General features: G+C 32.0%; 2 protein-coding genes and 1 long non-coding RNA gene across 3 annotated transcripts in view; 1 reads left to right on the top strand and 2 right to left on the bottom strand.

Annotated features, from left to right (window-relative positions):
• The window catches only part of LOC111715090 (MOB kinase activator-like 2), a 13,621-nt gene extending 10,321 nt beyond the window's left edge, over positions 1-3,300 (bottom strand). Inside the window, exons 1-3 of the mRNA XM_023490343.1 lie at positions 3,147-3,300; positions 1,542-1,644; positions 278-338 (exon numbers count right to left, since the gene is read on the bottom strand). Of these exons, the coding sequence (XP_023346111.1) occupies positions 278-338; positions 1,542-1,546 (66 nt within the window). The 5' untranslated portion in view covers positions 1,547-1,644; positions 3,147-3,300. The remainder of the gene's footprint in view (positions 1-277; positions 339-1,541; positions 1,645-3,146) is intronic.
• Positions 3,301-8,114: 4,814 nt separating this feature from the next.
• LOC111715093 (methionine-R-sulfoxide reductase B1) lies at positions 8,115-14,096 on the top strand (the record flags this gene model as incomplete). The annotated part of the gene is given in 5 exon segments (XM_023490345.1): positions 8,115-8,157; positions 8,578-8,637; positions 10,337-10,409; positions 11,418-11,536; positions 12,836-14,096. Coding segments are annotated over 5 exon segments (302 nt in total), but the record flags the coding sequence as incomplete, so codon positions are not given.
• A 2,624-nt stretch (positions 14,097-16,720) lies between these two features.
• On the bottom strand, positions 16,721-17,571 carry LOC111715087 (uncharacterized). The gene is made up of 2 exons (XR_002768167.1): positions 17,456-17,571; positions 16,721-17,205 (listed from the first exon to the last, which is right to left on the bottom strand). It is a non-coding gene; the product is annotated as an uncharacterized LOC111715087 (long non-coding RNA).
• Between the last annotated feature and the right edge of the window lie 1,426 nt (positions 17,572-18,997).

The following is an 18,997-nucleotide window of genomic DNA, read 5'->3' as shown; positions in this document are numbered from 1 at the left end:
CCCCCCCCGCCCTCTACAAACACATCCCCTCTATTGAGAGTAAATGATGTTTTAAGACTTTGGGAGAAAACAGAAAATTGGACATGAACTGGAAAGTTTTCAATTTACAGGGGTAGCTTCAAACTAACTTTTATTTAAAATTGTTCTCATTTCCACCTCTGTTATAAAGTATGTGCTTTTTACAACAAGATTCGTTAACATGAGGGGTGGGGTCGGTCATTTCTAATGGGGATAGGTAAAGATTTGTCAAGAAAAAATATACCCCTGACGAATTTACCTGAAGATATAATTTTGTTTCATCACAGCTTGTATCTCGGTCCCGTCGCCCTCGAGTTTTTCTGTAAAATTGTATGTTAATGTTATTTTATGTTAAAATCACAATTGCAATTTATAAGTTTTAGGTTCGTGTTTATGTTTAAAACCAAAAAATCCTTAGAATGTTATTTTTTTATTATTCGTGGTGTTAGTTTTGGTAGATTTAAATTAATGAACAATGAGTAAATGAACCAATGAGTAAACAAACTAATGAGTAAACGAACCGAAGATTAAACGAACCAATGAGCAACCAAACCAATGATGAAACGAACCAAAGATTAAACGAACCAATGAGTAAACGAACCAGTGAGTAAAGGAACCAATGAGTAAACAAACCAATGAGTAAACGAACCAATGAGTAATTGAACCAATGAGTAAAGGAACCAATGAGTAATTGAACCAATGAGTAAAGGAACCAATGAATAAAGGAACCAATGAGTAGTAAATGAACCAATGAGTAATTGAACCAATGAACGAACCCATGAGTAAACGAACCAGTGAGTAAACGAACCAGTGAGTAAACGACCCAGTGATTAATCGAACCAATGCGTAAACGAACCAATGAGTAAAGGAACCAATGAGTAAACAAACCAATTAGTAAACGAAATAATGAGTAAATGAACCAATGATTAAACGAACCAATGATTGAACGAACTAATGATTAAAGGAACCAATGAGTAAAGGAACCGAAGATTAAACGAACCAATGAGTAAACGAATCCGTAAGTAAACAAACTAATGATTAAACGAACCAGTGATTAAACAAACCAATGATTAAACGAACCAAAGATTAAACGAACCAATGAGTAAAGGAACCAATGAGTAAAGGAACCAATTAGTAAAGGAACCAATGATTAAAGGAACCAATGAGTAAAGGAACCAATGAGTGAAGGAACCAACGATTAAAGGAACCAATAAACCATCAAACCAATCTGGTTCAAGAAGAGTTGGACATTCAAAGTAAAGTTTTGAATAGGTAATATTAGAAGATCAGAGCCTATTGGTGTTCTTATAAACTGAGGTTTTCAGTTCAATTATAAAGTGAATTTAGTGCTTTTAGAGTTGATCATTTCTCTGCGAAGCAGTTTTAAAAATAAAGTTTTAAGTCAGTGCACGTCAGTGCTGCGGCAACAAAGCATTGAACAAATAAACCAACTAATCTTCACCAACCTAATCGAATACTTAATTAATCAAAATAAAAAATTGATAATTGAGTGCATTAATTACCCCATAAACCAGTCCACCGTGTCCCGCAGGTATTCTGGAAGCTTCTCCAGCTTGAATTAATTAAAGTATCCAGCATAGATAAATCAAACCCCGCTACTTTAATCTAAACAAATATATTATTAATTTAATTATCCAGCATAGATAAATCAAACCCTGCTACTTTAATTTAAACAAATAGATCACTAATTAAAGTATCCTGAAGGGGGAGGGGGTCCAAACATCGTTCTCTGGGACAGACCCGAAAATGAAAACATTTCCCAATATACAGGGTGTCCCACATCATATTAGACCGTCAACGGGTCTAAAATGCGATTTTCGGGACGAATAAGAAAATTTGATTAGAATGAATTAATTTGAAAAATAACATAAGGCTTTCATAAGAATTTTCTTGCGGAAAATGATAATTTCGAGTATTAAGGGTTTATTTTGTCGTTATAAGATTGTTGATAATCTAATATGATATGGGACGCTCTGTATGTTCAAAAGATAAATTACAAAACGAGTCTTCGTTACAAAATAAGTGTAAGATTTAAATCGTTAAGTTACTAGTTAAATAAATTTAATTTTTCAACTGAAAACAACTCGTGCAACAATTCGGAACTTTGTTTTCCTCCGAAAATGATTCACCAGTTTTTCGTCAAACGATTTTGAAGAATCATGGCGCCCTTAAAATCCGGTTTTTAACTACCTGTCATGCTTCGGCGTTTGTCTTCGCTCAACCAATCAGAGAAGAGAATTCGACCAATCATAAACCAGAATTTAACCAATCAGAGGAGAGAAAAGAAAAGTCGTTTAACCAATCACAGAACAGTCTTAGGATCAGACGAATAATTTCATCCAATCACAGACTGTAAAAACTTCTATGGCCTTCTCATACTGCGGCTATTTATCTCAAGATTTATTTAAATTTAATCAAATATAGTCAAATAGCTTATTAATAAACTACGGGTGCATGTAAAGATTAGCTTACTAATTTCATCATACTTTTGCGTCGTACTTAATTATATTTTTTAACACTTCACAAGCTGTTAAGTTGCAAATTAAAATTTTAAGATATAAATAGAATAGAAACAACTCAAAGTTTATGTAATTGTGAGGGTCCGTCCTAGTATACGATTTTTGGACCCCCCTCCCCCTACTATCAATTTTGCACATTTATCTTTTATTAGTTTAGGGTTAGGCTAGGTTAAGACAATTTCTGGGCCAAGCGCTGGGGCTAGGATGGGCTAGGGGGCCGAGCGCTGCGGCTAGGACAGGCTGGGGGCCGAGCGCCGCGGATAGGACAGGCTGGATATAAAATTAGATTAAACAGCTCGTAAATATATACTTTTTGTGTTTGAACTTAGATCACACTGCTACAAATTATTGGCTATCGTGTATTATTATGGGCAAGCCATTAACTGAAAGTTTATACAGGAGGTGATTAGGGTGAACAGGGTGGGAAACCCTCTCACAAAACTAAAAAAGCATTAGTATTACCTTAAATTTTATCTCACAAGGAGGGGCACACGCCCGTGTGCCTCACCCGTTACGGCCCTAGAGGGAGGGGGAATTCACTGTCAAAAAAGGTGATACCTCTTCTCTTGGATTGAAAAAAACATTTACCTGGCTTTTAGTCGATATGTCGCACACAATTGATTTTCTACGTTTTCATCTTTCTAAAAAGTATCAAGAACGACTTTCACCAAATTTATTATCATTGAAGAAAATAAAAAATAAATTGAAAATACAGTGAGTTAAATAAAAACCAGTGAGACGGGAAGCAGCTAGGAAGATCAAAGGCAAGATTGGTATTTCTCTAAACAGCTGATTTGCTTGTGAGTGTACACTGGCTGTCCGACAATTCCTAGACTTAGGTGTTCATAAATTACTGTACAATTTGCACATGTAGGAGTACATAAGCGCTAGACAATTTTTAGAAGTATTTATAGGTTATCCACAAATGATGAAACTGTAAAGACGACCCAAGACACTGAAATATGACAATTTGGAGCTTGTTCTTAGTTCATGCATGCAATTAAGTATTTTGATGGTTTACTAAACATGATAAATAGCTCAGAAATAAGCCTGCAATGAACCCCGAATACATGAAATCGGAAGAAAAAAATTCCGTACAATCGCCTATGAAGTCTCATTCTTTGTGGGTAACCCTATATGTGAAACCTGAAGGCCCGTAATGCTAGAAATTTCTAGTCCTTCTTAAAAGTTTTTCATTTTCTTCTTTTTGTCTTATGATAGTGTGCCCTTCCCTCGGGGTATAGGGGGGGGGGGGCGTGCCCCTGTGCCCCCTCAATAGCTACGGACTTGTATGTAACATTATATTGTCGGACGATTTTACTAAATTTATGATTTGATAAGCATTTATTAAACTATTTGCTTTGAAACAAAATCGAATATTTTAGAGTATTGCTATACTGTCGACTTCCTATTCCATGGTTTTCGGGTTATCACTGTAATATATCACTGCAAACTAGATAAAAGGATAAGGTCAAATTAATGTTGAATTACTGACTTTATGACCTCATAGTTTCTCTAATTATAATCTTACACAGAAGTATAAAAAAGCAAATTTATCTGATTACATATTAGCGATTCACTAAGACGAGTTTGATTAAAAATATTAGCAGATTTTGAAATTATGTGCAATTAACTTTAGTTTGACGTGTGGTATAGGACAAATATTTGTTCAAAACAATCATGGACAATATAAAAATATGTTTTTTTGGTATGCAATTAAAGTAAATATAATATCAGGCGCGTACACAGAATTTTAGCCAGGGTGGGGGGGGGGTGGTTTTTGCGTTTTGTTTTGCCCCCCCCCCCGCATTGGCCATAAAAATGCTGTTATTCTATATTAAGTCTACTACATGTCCCCTCGATATGTAGCCCATTGTATAGTCCCAATTCAAATTTTACAATGTATCCCTCTGTATTACTCTGTGAAGTCCTGATTAGTCTCTTGAAGACTATCATTAGTCTTCCGTCGTTTTTAAATTCTCCCATAATCCTCCTCTTCTAATGCAATCTCCCCCTGTCCTTCATGGGGGTTGCAAGAAGACATGCCAAACACTTGCATAATGCATATAGCTGTAATTGTTTCTCAAGTGGGGGGGGGGGATTTTAGATAAAAGGGAAGTAATGAGGTAAAAGGACCTGTAAAATCTTTCCCTGGGATGTTTAGAAAGATGAAAATTTCCCTTTATGATACTTGAAGGACTGCAGTATGGTTTTGGTGAATTATATTGGCGTACTGAGCAGGGGTGTCAGAAATGATTTTTTGCATATTTTTAAAAACTCCTATAAAACTCATTAAGTTTAATTTTGATTAAACTTTTGATCTGAATGATTACAAATACCTGTTTAAAACTTTCTTAAAATGGCATATTTTTTTCTAAATTCATTTAGTTAAGAGTTTGAGTCAAAATAACTATTAATAAATTTTGCTTTATATCGAGTAGATATCCTGAAACATACCGATGTAAAACCTTTCATAAAGTAGGAAAGATTCTGCAAACAAAGTTGCCAAAACAAACAGAATTTTTTTTTTAAACTTTGGGGTACTGGGTACAAAATAAAAATTCTGTTTGGTTTGGCAAATTTTTTCTAGAATCTTTCCTACTTTCTGAAAGGTTTCACATTGGTATGTTTAAGGATATCTACTCGATATAAAGCAATAATTATCAATAATTATTTTGACTTAAACTCTTAACAAAGAAAATTTAGAAAATCATGTGGGTTCAAGAAAGTTTCATCAAAATTAAACTTTTTTTTAGGTTTATGGGACGTTTTCAAAAAAATGCAAAAAAATATTTTTGATACCCCTTGCCTTAGTACGTCAACATAATTCACCAAAACCATACTGCAGTCCTTCAATTATCATACAGGGAAATTTTCATCTTTCTAAACATCCCAGGGAAAGATTTTACAGGTTCTATAAAAATGGCGCGAACAACCAAGACAATGTTCTATTACTTTTCAAGGGGGAAAACACCCCTCTTGAAGATAAAGGCAAGCTCATTTGTAAGAGGACTTCTGTCCCCCCCCCCCTGTATAAGCGTCAGATAATAGTATTATTGATAATAATGATCAAATGATCAAATAACAATTATATACAATTTTTGTGTTCACCTCAAATATTTTCCATTGAACCGTGTCAGCTTACGTTAAGAAAAACTAGTTTCAGGGGTTAATATACATCTCTATAGTTTCATTATAAATTTTTCACCATCACAGTTTGTTTACATAAAACTGAAGAAAATATTATAAAATATCCGATAATTTGATAATAAAGAGTAAAATTTATGATTCGGCATAACTGTTAACATTTTAGTATAATATTTGATTACACAATTTACAAAGTCAAGTGTTGCGAATAGTATTAGTCACAGAATAAACATTGTAATCATTTTTAACTATCACAATTTATTTACTCAAAATATGAAGAAAATATTAAAAAATATTTATTCAAAATAAAATTTATTATTCTGAATATGTATCAAGTTTTAAATAACTGTTTACATTTTTGAACACTTCTTTGATTATGCAATTTATATATAGTTAATTGTTCTGATTGTGAATAGTTTGTAGCTAATCAGATTTATATATAGTTAAGTGTTCTAATAGTGAATAGTTTGTAGCTAATCAGATTTATATATAGTTAAGTGTTCTAATAGTGAATAGTTTGTAGCTAATCAGATTCATGATTGTGAATAGTTTGTAGCTAATCAGATTCATATTTAGTTAAGTGTTCTGATTGTGAATAGTATGTAGCTAATCAGATTTATATATAGTTAAGTGTTCTAATAGTGAATAGTTTGTAGGTAGTCAGATTTATATATAGTTAAGTGTTCTGATTGTGAATAGTTTATAGCTAATCAGATGTATACACAGTTAAGGGTTCTGATTGTGAATAGTTTGTAGCTAATCAGATTCATATTTAGTTAAGTGTTCTGATTGTGAATAGTTTGTAGCTAATCAGATTTATATATCGTTAAGTGTTCTGATTATGAATAGATGTAGCTAATCAGATTTATATACAGTTAAGTGTTCTGATTGTGAATAGTTTGTAGCTAATCAGATTTATGATTGTGAATAGTTTGTAGGTAATCAGATTTATATATAAAGATAAGTGTTCTGATTGTGAATATATGTAGCTAATCAGATTTATATATAGTTAAGTGTTCTGATTGTGAATAGTTTGTAGCTAATCAGATTTATATATAGTTAAGTGTGCTGACTGTGAAAAATTTGTAGCTATTCAGATTTATATAAAGATAAGTGTGATGATTATGAATAGTTTGTAGCTAATCAGATTTATAAATAGTTAAGTGTGCTGATTATGAATAGTTTGTAGCCAATCAGATTATATTATTTATTTATTTTCGTTTTTAGAGGGACGGCGCGGACATATTTTCAATTTACGGAGAGGTATGTCTGATTTGCAACGGAACCCTTTAAATATTTGTCCAAGCAAAATTTTATAATTTACTAGCTGAAGTGCCCAGCGTTGCCCGTGAAATTTATTTTTAAATTAAATGTTGAAAAATAAATTTAATTTAAAACAAATATCTGAATAATTTGATTTTTTAAGCCTATGTTACCCCCGGGGTAGTCAAGGGTTGCCTCAAAAAGATTCAGTCCATTCGGTCCAGCCGTTTGGTCAGCGTTAGCTGACATAACTAAATATATGAGCGAAGAGCTTTATTACATAGATTAATTTCAATTGTGGTTCTTTTAAAATTTATTTTGAACATTACTGCTGAGATAAACGTTTGAAGGGTAACGGAGATGAATCTGACATGTAACTTGAAATTATTTCTTCTTAAGAAAGGTTAGATATAGAGTCTGAGTTTTCTAATTATTCAAAGTTGTATGATTCAACAGTTGCATGCATAAAGTATAATCGAAGACAAAATGGATTTTATCGAAAGCAATACAATTTTTTTCTTCTTGTTTTCGCTTTTTACATGTTCACTGAGAATACTAATTTGTGCTTTTAAAAAACGCTTAGATGCAATTTTGAAATATAAAACAAGATAACATTCTTTAAAGCTTAAGAGAAATTTGCTTTAAACGAAGAAAAAACGATACCCATTATTATAAACGATTTTTAACAAGTATTTTAGATTATACAGTGAAACCCTTAATAACGAATACATCGGAAGAATTTATCAAATGCCGTCTTGACAATTTTTCAATGAGTTTCATACTATAATAAGTAAATTTTAGTATTTGCGAAAATAAATAAATATCCATGAATATGCGGGAACAGTTTTAAAGAGATCCATACAAAAATTTAATTAAAAAACTAAATATCTGCAACATCAGAAAGTGAAGAATACGACATTTGATGAATTCTTTCGATGTATTCCTTATTAAGGGTTTCACTGTATAATCTCTTCGTTTGAAGAAATCCTTTAACTTTTGGTTCGTTATATCGTACAAACTAAAAACCAAGAAGAAATCCTATCATTTTGTTCGAAATAATTCAGAGTTACCAACTTCATTTCAAAATTACTAAGAGAAAGATAGAAATATATCAATTCTGTTTAAAATTTATAATAAATATTTCAGAGAAAATGTCCTACTGTGCCTGGGTGAAGGAGGAGATTCACAGGAAAAGATTCAATAAGTCTAGAATGGACTATGTAATAAATATATAAAAGTTTAATATACCCCCCCCCCTCACCCCTTTTCCCAGGAAACCAAAAATTAAGCCCATTAAGATATTGTGTAACATACTGTCTCCAAAACAATGCTGGGCCTGTTATTACCTACATATACAGGGCTACCCATAACAGAGTCTTAATGACGCCCAAAATACCATGAGATATAACAATTAGAAGGGTAAAATTGATATTGTCCACTAAAAATAGTCATGCATGCTGCTTAATGATTTGGCACTGAAACAAGTTTTAATGTGCAGGGAATCACTGTGTGGAAAAATTTGCATAGATTCTGTGCAGTCGTCTCTAGTGTCTCATTCTTTGTGGGCAACCCTGTATAAACACAATACTTATTAACTTTATTTGAACAGGGATAATTTCAGTCCTGGACAGTACAACTGCAGTCAGTGTGATTATCCACTCTTCTCCAGGTCTCATTTGCTGCATTTTTTTTTTTTTCTCATTATTCTATTCTATCCGCCGTACTGTACTGTACTGTGCCTTAGAGTGGTTTTGGAATTCTAACAGTTTCTACCAATTTGGTCCTTTTTTCCAGGGTATTCAATCGATCAATATTTTTTGCAATAAAAATTGCGCAATTTATACAAAGACAGACATTTTGTTTTTACAAAAATGGAAGAATTGAATTTTCTGAAGTTTAAATATCAATTTTTTTTAACTTTTTATCTATAACATATCCAACATTAAGTTTTCTTCTAATAAAATTTTCCCAAAATACTCAATTTAATCTATACAATGCAATTTATTGTGCACTCAAGTCAAACTTTAGAATGGTGGATATCGAGATCAATGCTTGATCCTCTTTTTTTCTTAATATCAAGACTATATTTAATCTTGTGCTTGTATCCTGAAAAATGTATAAAATTCAACCGATCAGAGTCGCGTCTAAAAAGCCTGGAAATTTGAAATTTTGCGCGCCCTTTAATATTAATATACAGAAACGAGGGGGAATCTCTAATTTAAAAAACCGGTTTTTGATTTTTCTCTACTATTGCAAGAAAGAGTAGTTTAAGAAGAAAATCAAAAGTGTGTCCATTGGATACTCAGATTAAGTAATCAGAATTAAGGATATCTCATTCTAAAGTTTTCAGCTCTGGCTAGAATTCTTTATGATCTTTTTGAAACTTTTCATTATTTCATTACTTTTTTATTTTCAACTTTGCAATTTTGTTTCTTGTAAGTACTGATGGACATTGTTTATCAAAAAATCGAAAAAAAAAACATTTTTTTCTGTTTAGTTTAAGATTTTTTGATAGTTAGAAACTTTTTTAAACAAAACAGAACAACAGCAGTTGTAAAGCAAAATTATTATTTTTATTTAAGTAAAAATTGTAAAAATTTATTGTGTATTATTTAGAGTTGAGTCTAGGTATGTTGGTTTTTGTGAATAGACTTTAAAATAGGGCTAGACAATTTTCCTTTAACGAACGTTAAATTTTGAAAAATGAACACCAATATCCAATTGCATGAAAAAAGTAGAGAAAATAAAAAAGAAGGAACTCGAATGTGTTTAAAATTTTTAAACAAAATAATCATTAACGGATTGATGATGAACAAAATCTAACATATATTTAATTAACGCCGTTAATAAAATTAAGATTGTCAACAAACATTATAACTTTAAGAAAGAACTGCACACAATGCCATTAACAAAAGGAACATTCCGTTCTTTGCTTACAATTATTGGCTACCTGAAAAATTGATCCGTTAAGTTATTTTAACTAAACGGCGTGAAAAAGTTTGGATGTGTCCAGCTTTACTTAAATATTATTTTTTAAAAGGTATTAATGCCAGGAAAGTTTTTTCAGAGGTGTACCCATTTTTGTACTGCAGTGTCCTGTCTTTGGGTGGTAAAGTAAACACAAGAGAGATGTCACAGCCTGACATGGAATCTATTTTCACCAAATTAATCTATGAAATATTCTGGTCATAGGAAACTATTATGTGAATTATCAAAATTATCAAAATTATCAAAATTAAATGCTTTTATCCTCCTCGGATGCTAGACGAACACTGATGCATCTATTCAGAGAGAACTGGTTTTAATATGTACGTAGAGTATAGGCGACCGCAATAAACTTTCCTTGAATTAGTACCTTGATTTTTTAGTTCTTCTAAGTATGAGCATGACACTCCCTGGCCTGCCTTCACCCAGCCAATCCATCCAGACTCATTGTTAAAGGTGATTTATACAGGAAGTACGAGGAAAGGAAGGTAACCCATACACGGTCAGCCGCAGTACATTTGAATTTCCGAGCCGGGTCAACTTTTCCGGTCCCTGTTTGTACTGTATCGCCCGGACATTTCGTAAATAAAGCAGACCCTCAATAGGACTAGCCGGTGCAACAAGGTTGACACGGTCAGAGTTTAGTTTAAATTTGCTTTTACTACAGGGTCAGAGGTGCGTGCATACTAAAGGTTTTCTTTCGACCCACAACATGAGATTAAACATAATATTAATGCTATGTTCTTATATTAAGTGCTTAAAAGTTCATTTTGTTAAAAGACTAAACATGAATTCTATCTTAAAGGGTGTCTCAAAAAACATGGGAATTCAGTGACGAATTGGATATCGTCTTTGTTATGAATTAGCATTGTAATACATAATTTCAAAAGCCATAATATTATAATGTCTGCTAGAATTTATTTTATGAAAAGGGTAAAAGACTGCAAAGATGTGTCTATAATGTCTCCGCAAGATGAACAGTGAAGACGTATACTGCAATTTTCTTGTTTTACATTAGTACAACCGTATGCAGTCAAAACATCAACAAACAAAATGTAAACATAGCAGACGATACTCTTACAGATTAGAGCTTTCTCAGTAGGTATCACTATACTAAATCAAAGAATTATTTAAAAAGACGATATCGAATTCGTCACTGAATTCTCATGTTTATTGGGACACCCTGTATATCCCTATTAAATTCAAATTATAAAAGGTATTAAGGTTCCTCTGGGTTATGGTAATTTTTAGATTCGTTGTGCATTTGCTAAATGTGATTTGTTTTAAACTTTGATCCCTGTATATTTGGTATAACGTTGACACAGTTTTATATCAATTTCTCGAGACAGGAACATCAGATAATACTCAAATAGGTCACGATCAACTCCCAAAATGTTTAGGTTTTAACCTACATCACCATTCATTTTACCTTAACAGTCCAGTAATATCAATTAATATATGCAGGAGGCTGAAAATGAGCCCCAGATGTCCAGTAAGAACCTGGCTCTGAAAGTATCATGTGGAAAGTGTAAGAACTCTTTGGGGCATGAGTTTGTTGGGGATGGTCCAGGTGGTAAATCCAGGTAAAACATTAATGCTTTAAAGGGTGTGTTTATTATTAAATAAAAAGTGACGCAGACTGAACCAGGATAGAAATTTTCTAAAACTTCTATCAAGTTTGCATTGTCCCAATTTCCAACGCAATTGGATTTTACTTGCACGCAATTGGGAGCCATTTAATTCCGTGCGAGCATTACAATGAAGATGACTTTCTATTTAAGTTTTGATTTCTTTCAGACTTGCATACAGCAGAAACATATAAATATGTAAACAAAAAGAAGCTGCCAATTAAATGAGAAAATATTCTTTTTTTTCTTACTGTGTTATTAAATTAAATAAAATGATATTAAAAATGTAGTAAAATATTTAGGATAAGGCATATAACCCTGAAAACATTCTGCAACAAAAATATTTTAGTGTTTTAAACAATAATATCCGAATCAATGTATTGAAATTAACAATAATATTTCACAAACCAAGAATATTTTACCTTTTCATAAACTTTGTTTACATGTGTGTTTGTCTCTAGCTGTTTAATAAAGACTCGTTAGAAATCAAAGCTTTAATTAAAAACTCGTCATAATTTTATTAAAATAAACGCCGACAACTGTAATACAAATTGAGCGTTAATTTTTTTTAGATTATAAATTTAAAATTCAATTTTTTTAGATATTTTTAATCATTGAAACCAGTTCTAATTTGGGTAATCCAGTATTATCCGAATTATATCTATAAATGCATAAATATATTAAATTATTCTAGTTACTACTGTGGTAGGCGATTATATAAATATAATGAAGACGACTTTTTTATTTAAGTTTAATTGTTAACAAGCTTTGTTCGAATTTCAAGTTTACAAGTAATTAAAGAGAAACTATTTTGATTGAAAGCTTCTCTTTGTTTCCATGTTTTTGTTCATCCATGCTGTTTAAAAGCTTGATATGAATCAAAATTGGATTCGAATGTCGTCTTCATTATATCGATGTAATCGCCAACCACCGTATATCTCCAGAGTTTTTTCTAGCCATTTCATTAACGGTTAGTTGCAACCGTTAAAAAAATTTCAGTTATCCGTTAATTTTAAAGGTAAGAACGGAACTTTCGTTCCGTTAACGGCATTTTCCGTTTTTTAAATTACCGTTAAATAACGATCTCATTTTTATAAACAGCATTAACAGAAAATATTCAGCAATCCATGGAAAAACTATATTTTTGGCAGACAATTGAATTAAACCATAACATAGTCATATTCTAAGATTTTCAGGTCGTCTTTACAGTCTGATCTTTTGCGGGTAATTCTGTATAAAAGATTATTAATTCAGGTTTTGAATATTCAGCCACTCCCTCAAATTCTTGAAGAAGGAATAAGAAGGAGATTTTCAATTATCGTTGTACTGTACTGCTGCAGTGAGACCTACAGTAATAATCAGAAAGACCCGAAATGAATTGACAGTTAATCTGGCGATCTTACATAAATATCTCTGGCAATTTCAATATCTCAAAAAGGCAGACCACATATTTTGGAAATGGTAGGACTAGGGTTGTTTTGTTATTACTTTTTCATTAATCACATTTGTAAAATCAAATTGTAAAGTCGTCTGATTAATTGTAAATTAATTCCGGGTCTTTCTGATTAGCACGGTATAAAACTGTGGATTATGAAGACGACTTTCAGTTTTGATTTTATATATTCTAATAAACAAATAATACAGCGGCAATTGTGCAAAAGACCCACATCAAGTAACAATTTTATTTTCAATCTGCGCACTATTTGCATAACATCCATAGCAACATCAATTAATCACAAAAAATTGCTTAAATGTCGGCTTTTTATTCCAAAGTTTTATAGGTCCCACTGTAGTCTGTATATGTGTACTTTGTACTACTACTGTTCTATTTCTGGAGAAAAAATGATATTGTTATGTATAGTGTTTGTACAGTGTTCACAATTATGTGGTATTTTATTGTGTTATATTAAATACAATTAACTCTTTTTTTCCATAATGCTTCATGTGTACTTGTTTAAAAATTGCACTGCTACATTTCTACATGATTGTACTACAGAAACGAAATTACACAAACCATGTTGACCTGAAGCCTCATCATCAATCTTAGTTTGTTCACAGAGTTACCAGCGCGCAAAAGTCTAGAAAGTTCCGTATATTTGACTGTAAAGTTCAATCCTTTCTGGTATAAAAAAAACGCTAAATGATTATAAATGTATATCATCACCCTCCTCTTATTTTTGCAGCAACAACCCTTGTCATGTCTGATTTGGATTTGTATACAGGGTTTCCCACAAAGGGACTTCAGAGACGACTCTACGGAATTTTTACGGCATTTTGTTCATATATCCATGTGTTTTGTAACTTGTTTCGTTCTTTGCTAAATTATTAAAGAAGCTGTGTTGAAGGCAACTCCGTGTACATAAATAGAGTAAAATTCTTGCTTTAAAATGAAGCCTTATTGGTCCCGTGCATAGTGCACTCCCTTAAGACTGATGACACGCTGCAAGTGTTTTTTAACAATTTAGTAATTTTGTAGCATACAAAGTTTCTCTTGAATAAATATTAATAAAAAAGATGATTTTTAAAAATTCATTAAAAGTTTTTCCTTTCAAAGAGAACTGCTATGACATACTATTTTAAAACAATGGTTCGACAAAACACGACTAAATGTCAGTTATATATCGACTGTAGTTATGAAGTTGGCATTAGAAACTTTTAAAATTAAAGGGACTGTAATCGCCAATTTCTTATTCATTTAACCATAGGTACAACTATAGGTCGTATCTATCTATCTACACTGCTCTGGTAAGACGTAACCATAGTGTGACTATGGCTCTACCTATGGTAGAGCGTCTAAGAAATTGGCCATAACCGTAATTTAAAGTTACCCTCAATGCAAAAAAGACGATGCCCGACTTACGAGAGGGACTTGAAATTTTGTCTACAGTGCCTTCCAGAGTCCTAATATAACTATTAAAGAGACTGTTTGCGTAATTTTAAAAGACCGTCAATTTATAAAACCTTTAACAGATCATCGAGGACAGAGAACTCTCTGTATATATTTGTTCAATGTTTTCTAAAAAAAAACTGTTAAATTAGCATGACGCTTATGACATCAAATGTATTCCACGCTTATGACATCAAATGTATTCCTAAATAAACTAAATGCGTTGTCAACGCGCGGTTTTAAAAAATTTGAAAGCGAATATTTAGACTTTACCATTTCTATAGAGTAAGGTTATAGTTCCATAAAGGGAGAGACTGCCAGTGTATTGTGTTGAACTGAGAGTTTATTAATGTGGAGAATTTTTTTAGGATTCATTTGAGACACATAAAACGTTTAACGATGTTTAATTACTGAGTTTGAGCGCAAAATTGACATTCAAAAATCATCCATTTGGGTGGTAGTCAGTTTAGAGAATTGATTTTTTTAAAATTGTTCCATAACGATGACGAAAAATGTATTAAAAATTCTCCAGTAAACTAATACGTAAAGTACCCCTCAGCCTTGATCAGGAAAACGTTTAAAGGGAACTCTTGCAAATCGGGGCTGCCGCGCTATGCAATGTCACATTAAATTATGTTTGAGTTAACTGAGTAAAAAATTATTTATTTTGTTTGTTTGCTTTAGAGATTAGGTTTTTTTTTAGTTTGAACACTGACTGAACCCATCCGGGAAATAAATTGTGTAATTTATTTCTCTTGTTATATCTTCCTTTACAGGGAATCTTATAAAACCATAGAAAACCACAAAAATGATTCAATTTGGCGCAAATCAATCAATCATTTTAAAATAAGAAGGGCTTTGTTCACCCAATTTAGAGCAGAATTATGTTTTTAGGATTAATCTATAAAGTCCAGATGTAATCTACATATTCGATAATAAAACTGATGCATTTTGCACAGCATACTTGAACTTTGATACATCTACTAAAAATCATGCTGTAGTTTCGAATTTACAGTATGGAAGATTTAACTATTATATTAAGAATAAATACAATGACCATTGACCATGTTTTTACTAACAAAATATGGAGTGACACCGATTTCATTGGGGTTTTTTTTTAAAGGGACAGACCGGCAATGTAAGGTAGTTAAACTGAGTATACAGTGTTGTTGACAAATTCTTTAGGATTCATTTGAGACATTTAAAACTTTTTAAAGATCTGTAAATCCCGAGTTTGAGGGCAAAGTCGACGTTCAAAATCGTACTTTTTGGGTGGATACGTTTTCGGAATTGTTTATTTTTTAATTATAAAATGTAAACAAAATTTTATAGTAAACTAATTAGTTATTTAGGAACAGGTTGAGAAAATAAAAATTAATCTTATCATCGAAAATAAGTAATCTTATTCAGTTATTAGTTTTTATAGTCTCTGATTATTCACAAATATTTTCTGGAATTTATTGAAAAGACGAAATTTAAAGAATTTGTAGAAATCTGCGAACAAATTCAAAGAAAATAAGAAATTCAATATAATGATGAAAACGAAATAGTTGATTCTAACTTTGATTAATTGACAAATTTCATTTGAGAAATATGTTCCTAAACATAGAATAAGTTTACTGTATAATTTTTGCTTTATTTTTCTTCGTCGTTATTTAATAACTTAAAAAACCGATTCTGAAAAGGTACCCACCCATATTCATGATTTTCAACGTCGGCTAAGCATTAAAACTCAGTAATTATACATTTTAGAAACGTTTTATGTTTCAAATGAATCCTAAAGAATTTGTCCACAACACTGCATACTCAGTTTAACTACCTTACATAGCCGGTCTGTCCCTTTAAATACAATTCAAAAACTAGTCCAAACGCAGTATGACACTTGTAGACAACAGGGGATGAAAACTGCTTTAGGAACAACCAGGACGGCGTTGAAATTGTCTAAATGAGATTTTTGTCGCCCATACAGTGGGTCCCATAAAACTAAAGAAACGGCGGACAACGTTTCAGCCATCTATGTGTAAGTAATGTTGTTAAAAGAGGATAATTTACAAGTAGCTTCAATACCAAATAGTTAAGTGGGTCAATGTACACTGCACGAATGCTGTGTTTCATGCTCATTGCTATTAGTCATTCAAAAATGCTGGCTTGAGTCGTCTTCCTATTCCACAGTTTTAAAACTCCCGCTCTGTTAAGAACCTTTCTAGCATGTTTAATGCTCTAAAAATTTCAATATTTACCATTACAAAATATTACATTTATACAAATTTATTAGAACAACGAAGTAATTTTTATGTAAATCATCAAGTGTGATAAAATAATAACTAATAGTTGCAATAACTGTTTAACTGATGTCAGAAAATAGATAAATCTGAATATATCTTTACACCAGATATAAGAAGAAACCTTGAATAACAGCAAGCAAACTAACAACCTAGCCAGCTAACCAAACAGAGAGCTACCCAAATAACCAACTAGTTAGCTAACCAGCTAACCAAATAACCAGATAGCTAAAAGCTAGCAAGTTAGCAAGCTAAGTAGAAAGCAGTCTAATCAAATAGCAATTTAACCACGAAACCAGCTTACCAGATAGCTAGCTAATCAGCTACCCAGATGGTAAGTTAACTAGCTAGTATGTAGCCTGCTAACTTAACAATGAGCCAGTAAAAAAATATCAGCAAATCAGTTCGCCAGCCAGCCAGCTTTGACGCTAACTTGGGCTACTTAATATTTCTTACTAAAGATTTCTCAATACAATGCACGGAGTTTAAAGGGAAATTAAATTTTTTAGAATCAACGCTTGAGAGATCCAAAGCTTTTAAAGTAAAAATAAAACTTTTTTCAATACATATAATTTTGCTTCAAATTAAATTTTGTTTTAAGAAGAAAAAATTAATAATGAAAGTTGCTTGCTCATCTTTTGAAATATATTTACAAAAAATACACCCCACCCCCCTTCCCAACCCACACATGCAGATTGATACTACTTGACTAAATTCAAGACGGAGAGGGGTAAAATGAAAATTATTCTGTTTTATATTCTGGGTTGAGATTGTGCGGAGACGGGGTGAATGTTTCTCGTTCTCATCACACAACATAAATCCTAGATAAAAATAGTTTTAATATTATATCAAATATTTATGTTAATGTTTAATAAATGATAAAATGCATAAAAAATTGTACGATATGTGTAGCATGTACATTGACCACTATGGGACGTAGATTTTTAAACGACTTTTCTGTAAAATAAAACTTGCCAAAAAAATAAATCTGATAAAATCAAAATCAAAAAAGGTTATAAACGTTATTTTGTAAACCCACTTTAAACAAGTTTCCTGGGTTATTTGAAACGATTTTCAACCTAAATCTAAAGGAGTAGAAAAAGCTATCAAGTTTAAGAAAAACTAAACAGTACTGAACTATATAGAAAAGTATTTTACCAGGGATCTAAGCAAGATAAATGTACATCTTTCTGTCGTGATCTGAGCGCTTCATGTACTCCCTCTCAATGAGACCTTCAATTCTCTTCTTGATAATTAGAGGGGAAGGTTGGAACCTCTTGTTCAGTTGTTCAACAACCTAGAGAAATTACGTTTCATAAGGTACAACACCTGTCATGCCCCGTTTTCGATAAAATTTTGATTTTAAATACTGAACTTGGGGAAGTGTTGTGCTGTGCTGTGTTTCATTGCGTTGCGATGTGTTGCATTGCGTTGCGTTGCGTTGCGTTGCGTTGCGTTTCGNCTATATTTCCACCTATGGAAGGCTGAAATAAAGGATTTATCTATATTTCTACCTATGGAAGGCTGAAATAAAGGATTTATCTATATTTCCACCTATGGAAGGCTGAAATAAAGGATTTATCTATATTTCTACCTATGGAAGGCTGAAATAAAGGATTTATCTATATTTCCACCTATGGAAGGCTGAAATAAAGGATTTATCTATATTTCTACCTATGGAAGGCTGAAATAAAGGATTTATCTATATTTCCACCTATGGAAGGCTGAAATAAAGGATTTATCTATATTTCTACCTATGGAAGGCTGAAATAAAGGATTTATCTATATTTCCACCTATGGAAGGCTGAAATAGAGGATTTAACTATGTTTCTACTTATGGAAGGTGGAGATAAAGGGTTTATCTATATTTCTACCTATGGAAGGTGTAGATAAAGGATCTTAACTATATTTCTACCTAGGGAAGATGTAGATAAAGGATCTTAACTATATTTCTACCTATTCAAGGTGTAGATAAAGGATCTTAACTATATTTCTACCTATGAAAGGTGTAGATAAAGGATCTTAACTTTATTTCTACCTATGGAAGGTGTGATAAAGGATCTAAACTATATTTCTACCTATGGAAGGTGGAGATAAAGGATCTAAACTATATTTCTACCTATGGAAGGTGGAGATAAAGTATCTACACTATATTTCTACCTATCAAGGTGTAGATAAAGGATCTTAACTTTATTTCTACCTATGGAAGGTGTAGATAAAGGATCTTAACTTTATTTCTACCTATGG

This window comes from Eurytemora carolleeae, unplaced genomic scaffold, assembly GCF_000591075.1.
Source record: "Eurytemora carolleeae unplaced genomic scaffold, Eaff_2.0 scaffold600, whole genome shotgun sequence".
Lineage (NCBI taxonomy): Eukaryota > Metazoa > Arthropoda > Copepoda > Calanoida > Temoridae > Eurytemora > Eurytemora carolleeae.
Note: the sequence above shows the minus strand (reverse complement) of the source record. Positions and strands in the feature narration are given on the sequence as shown.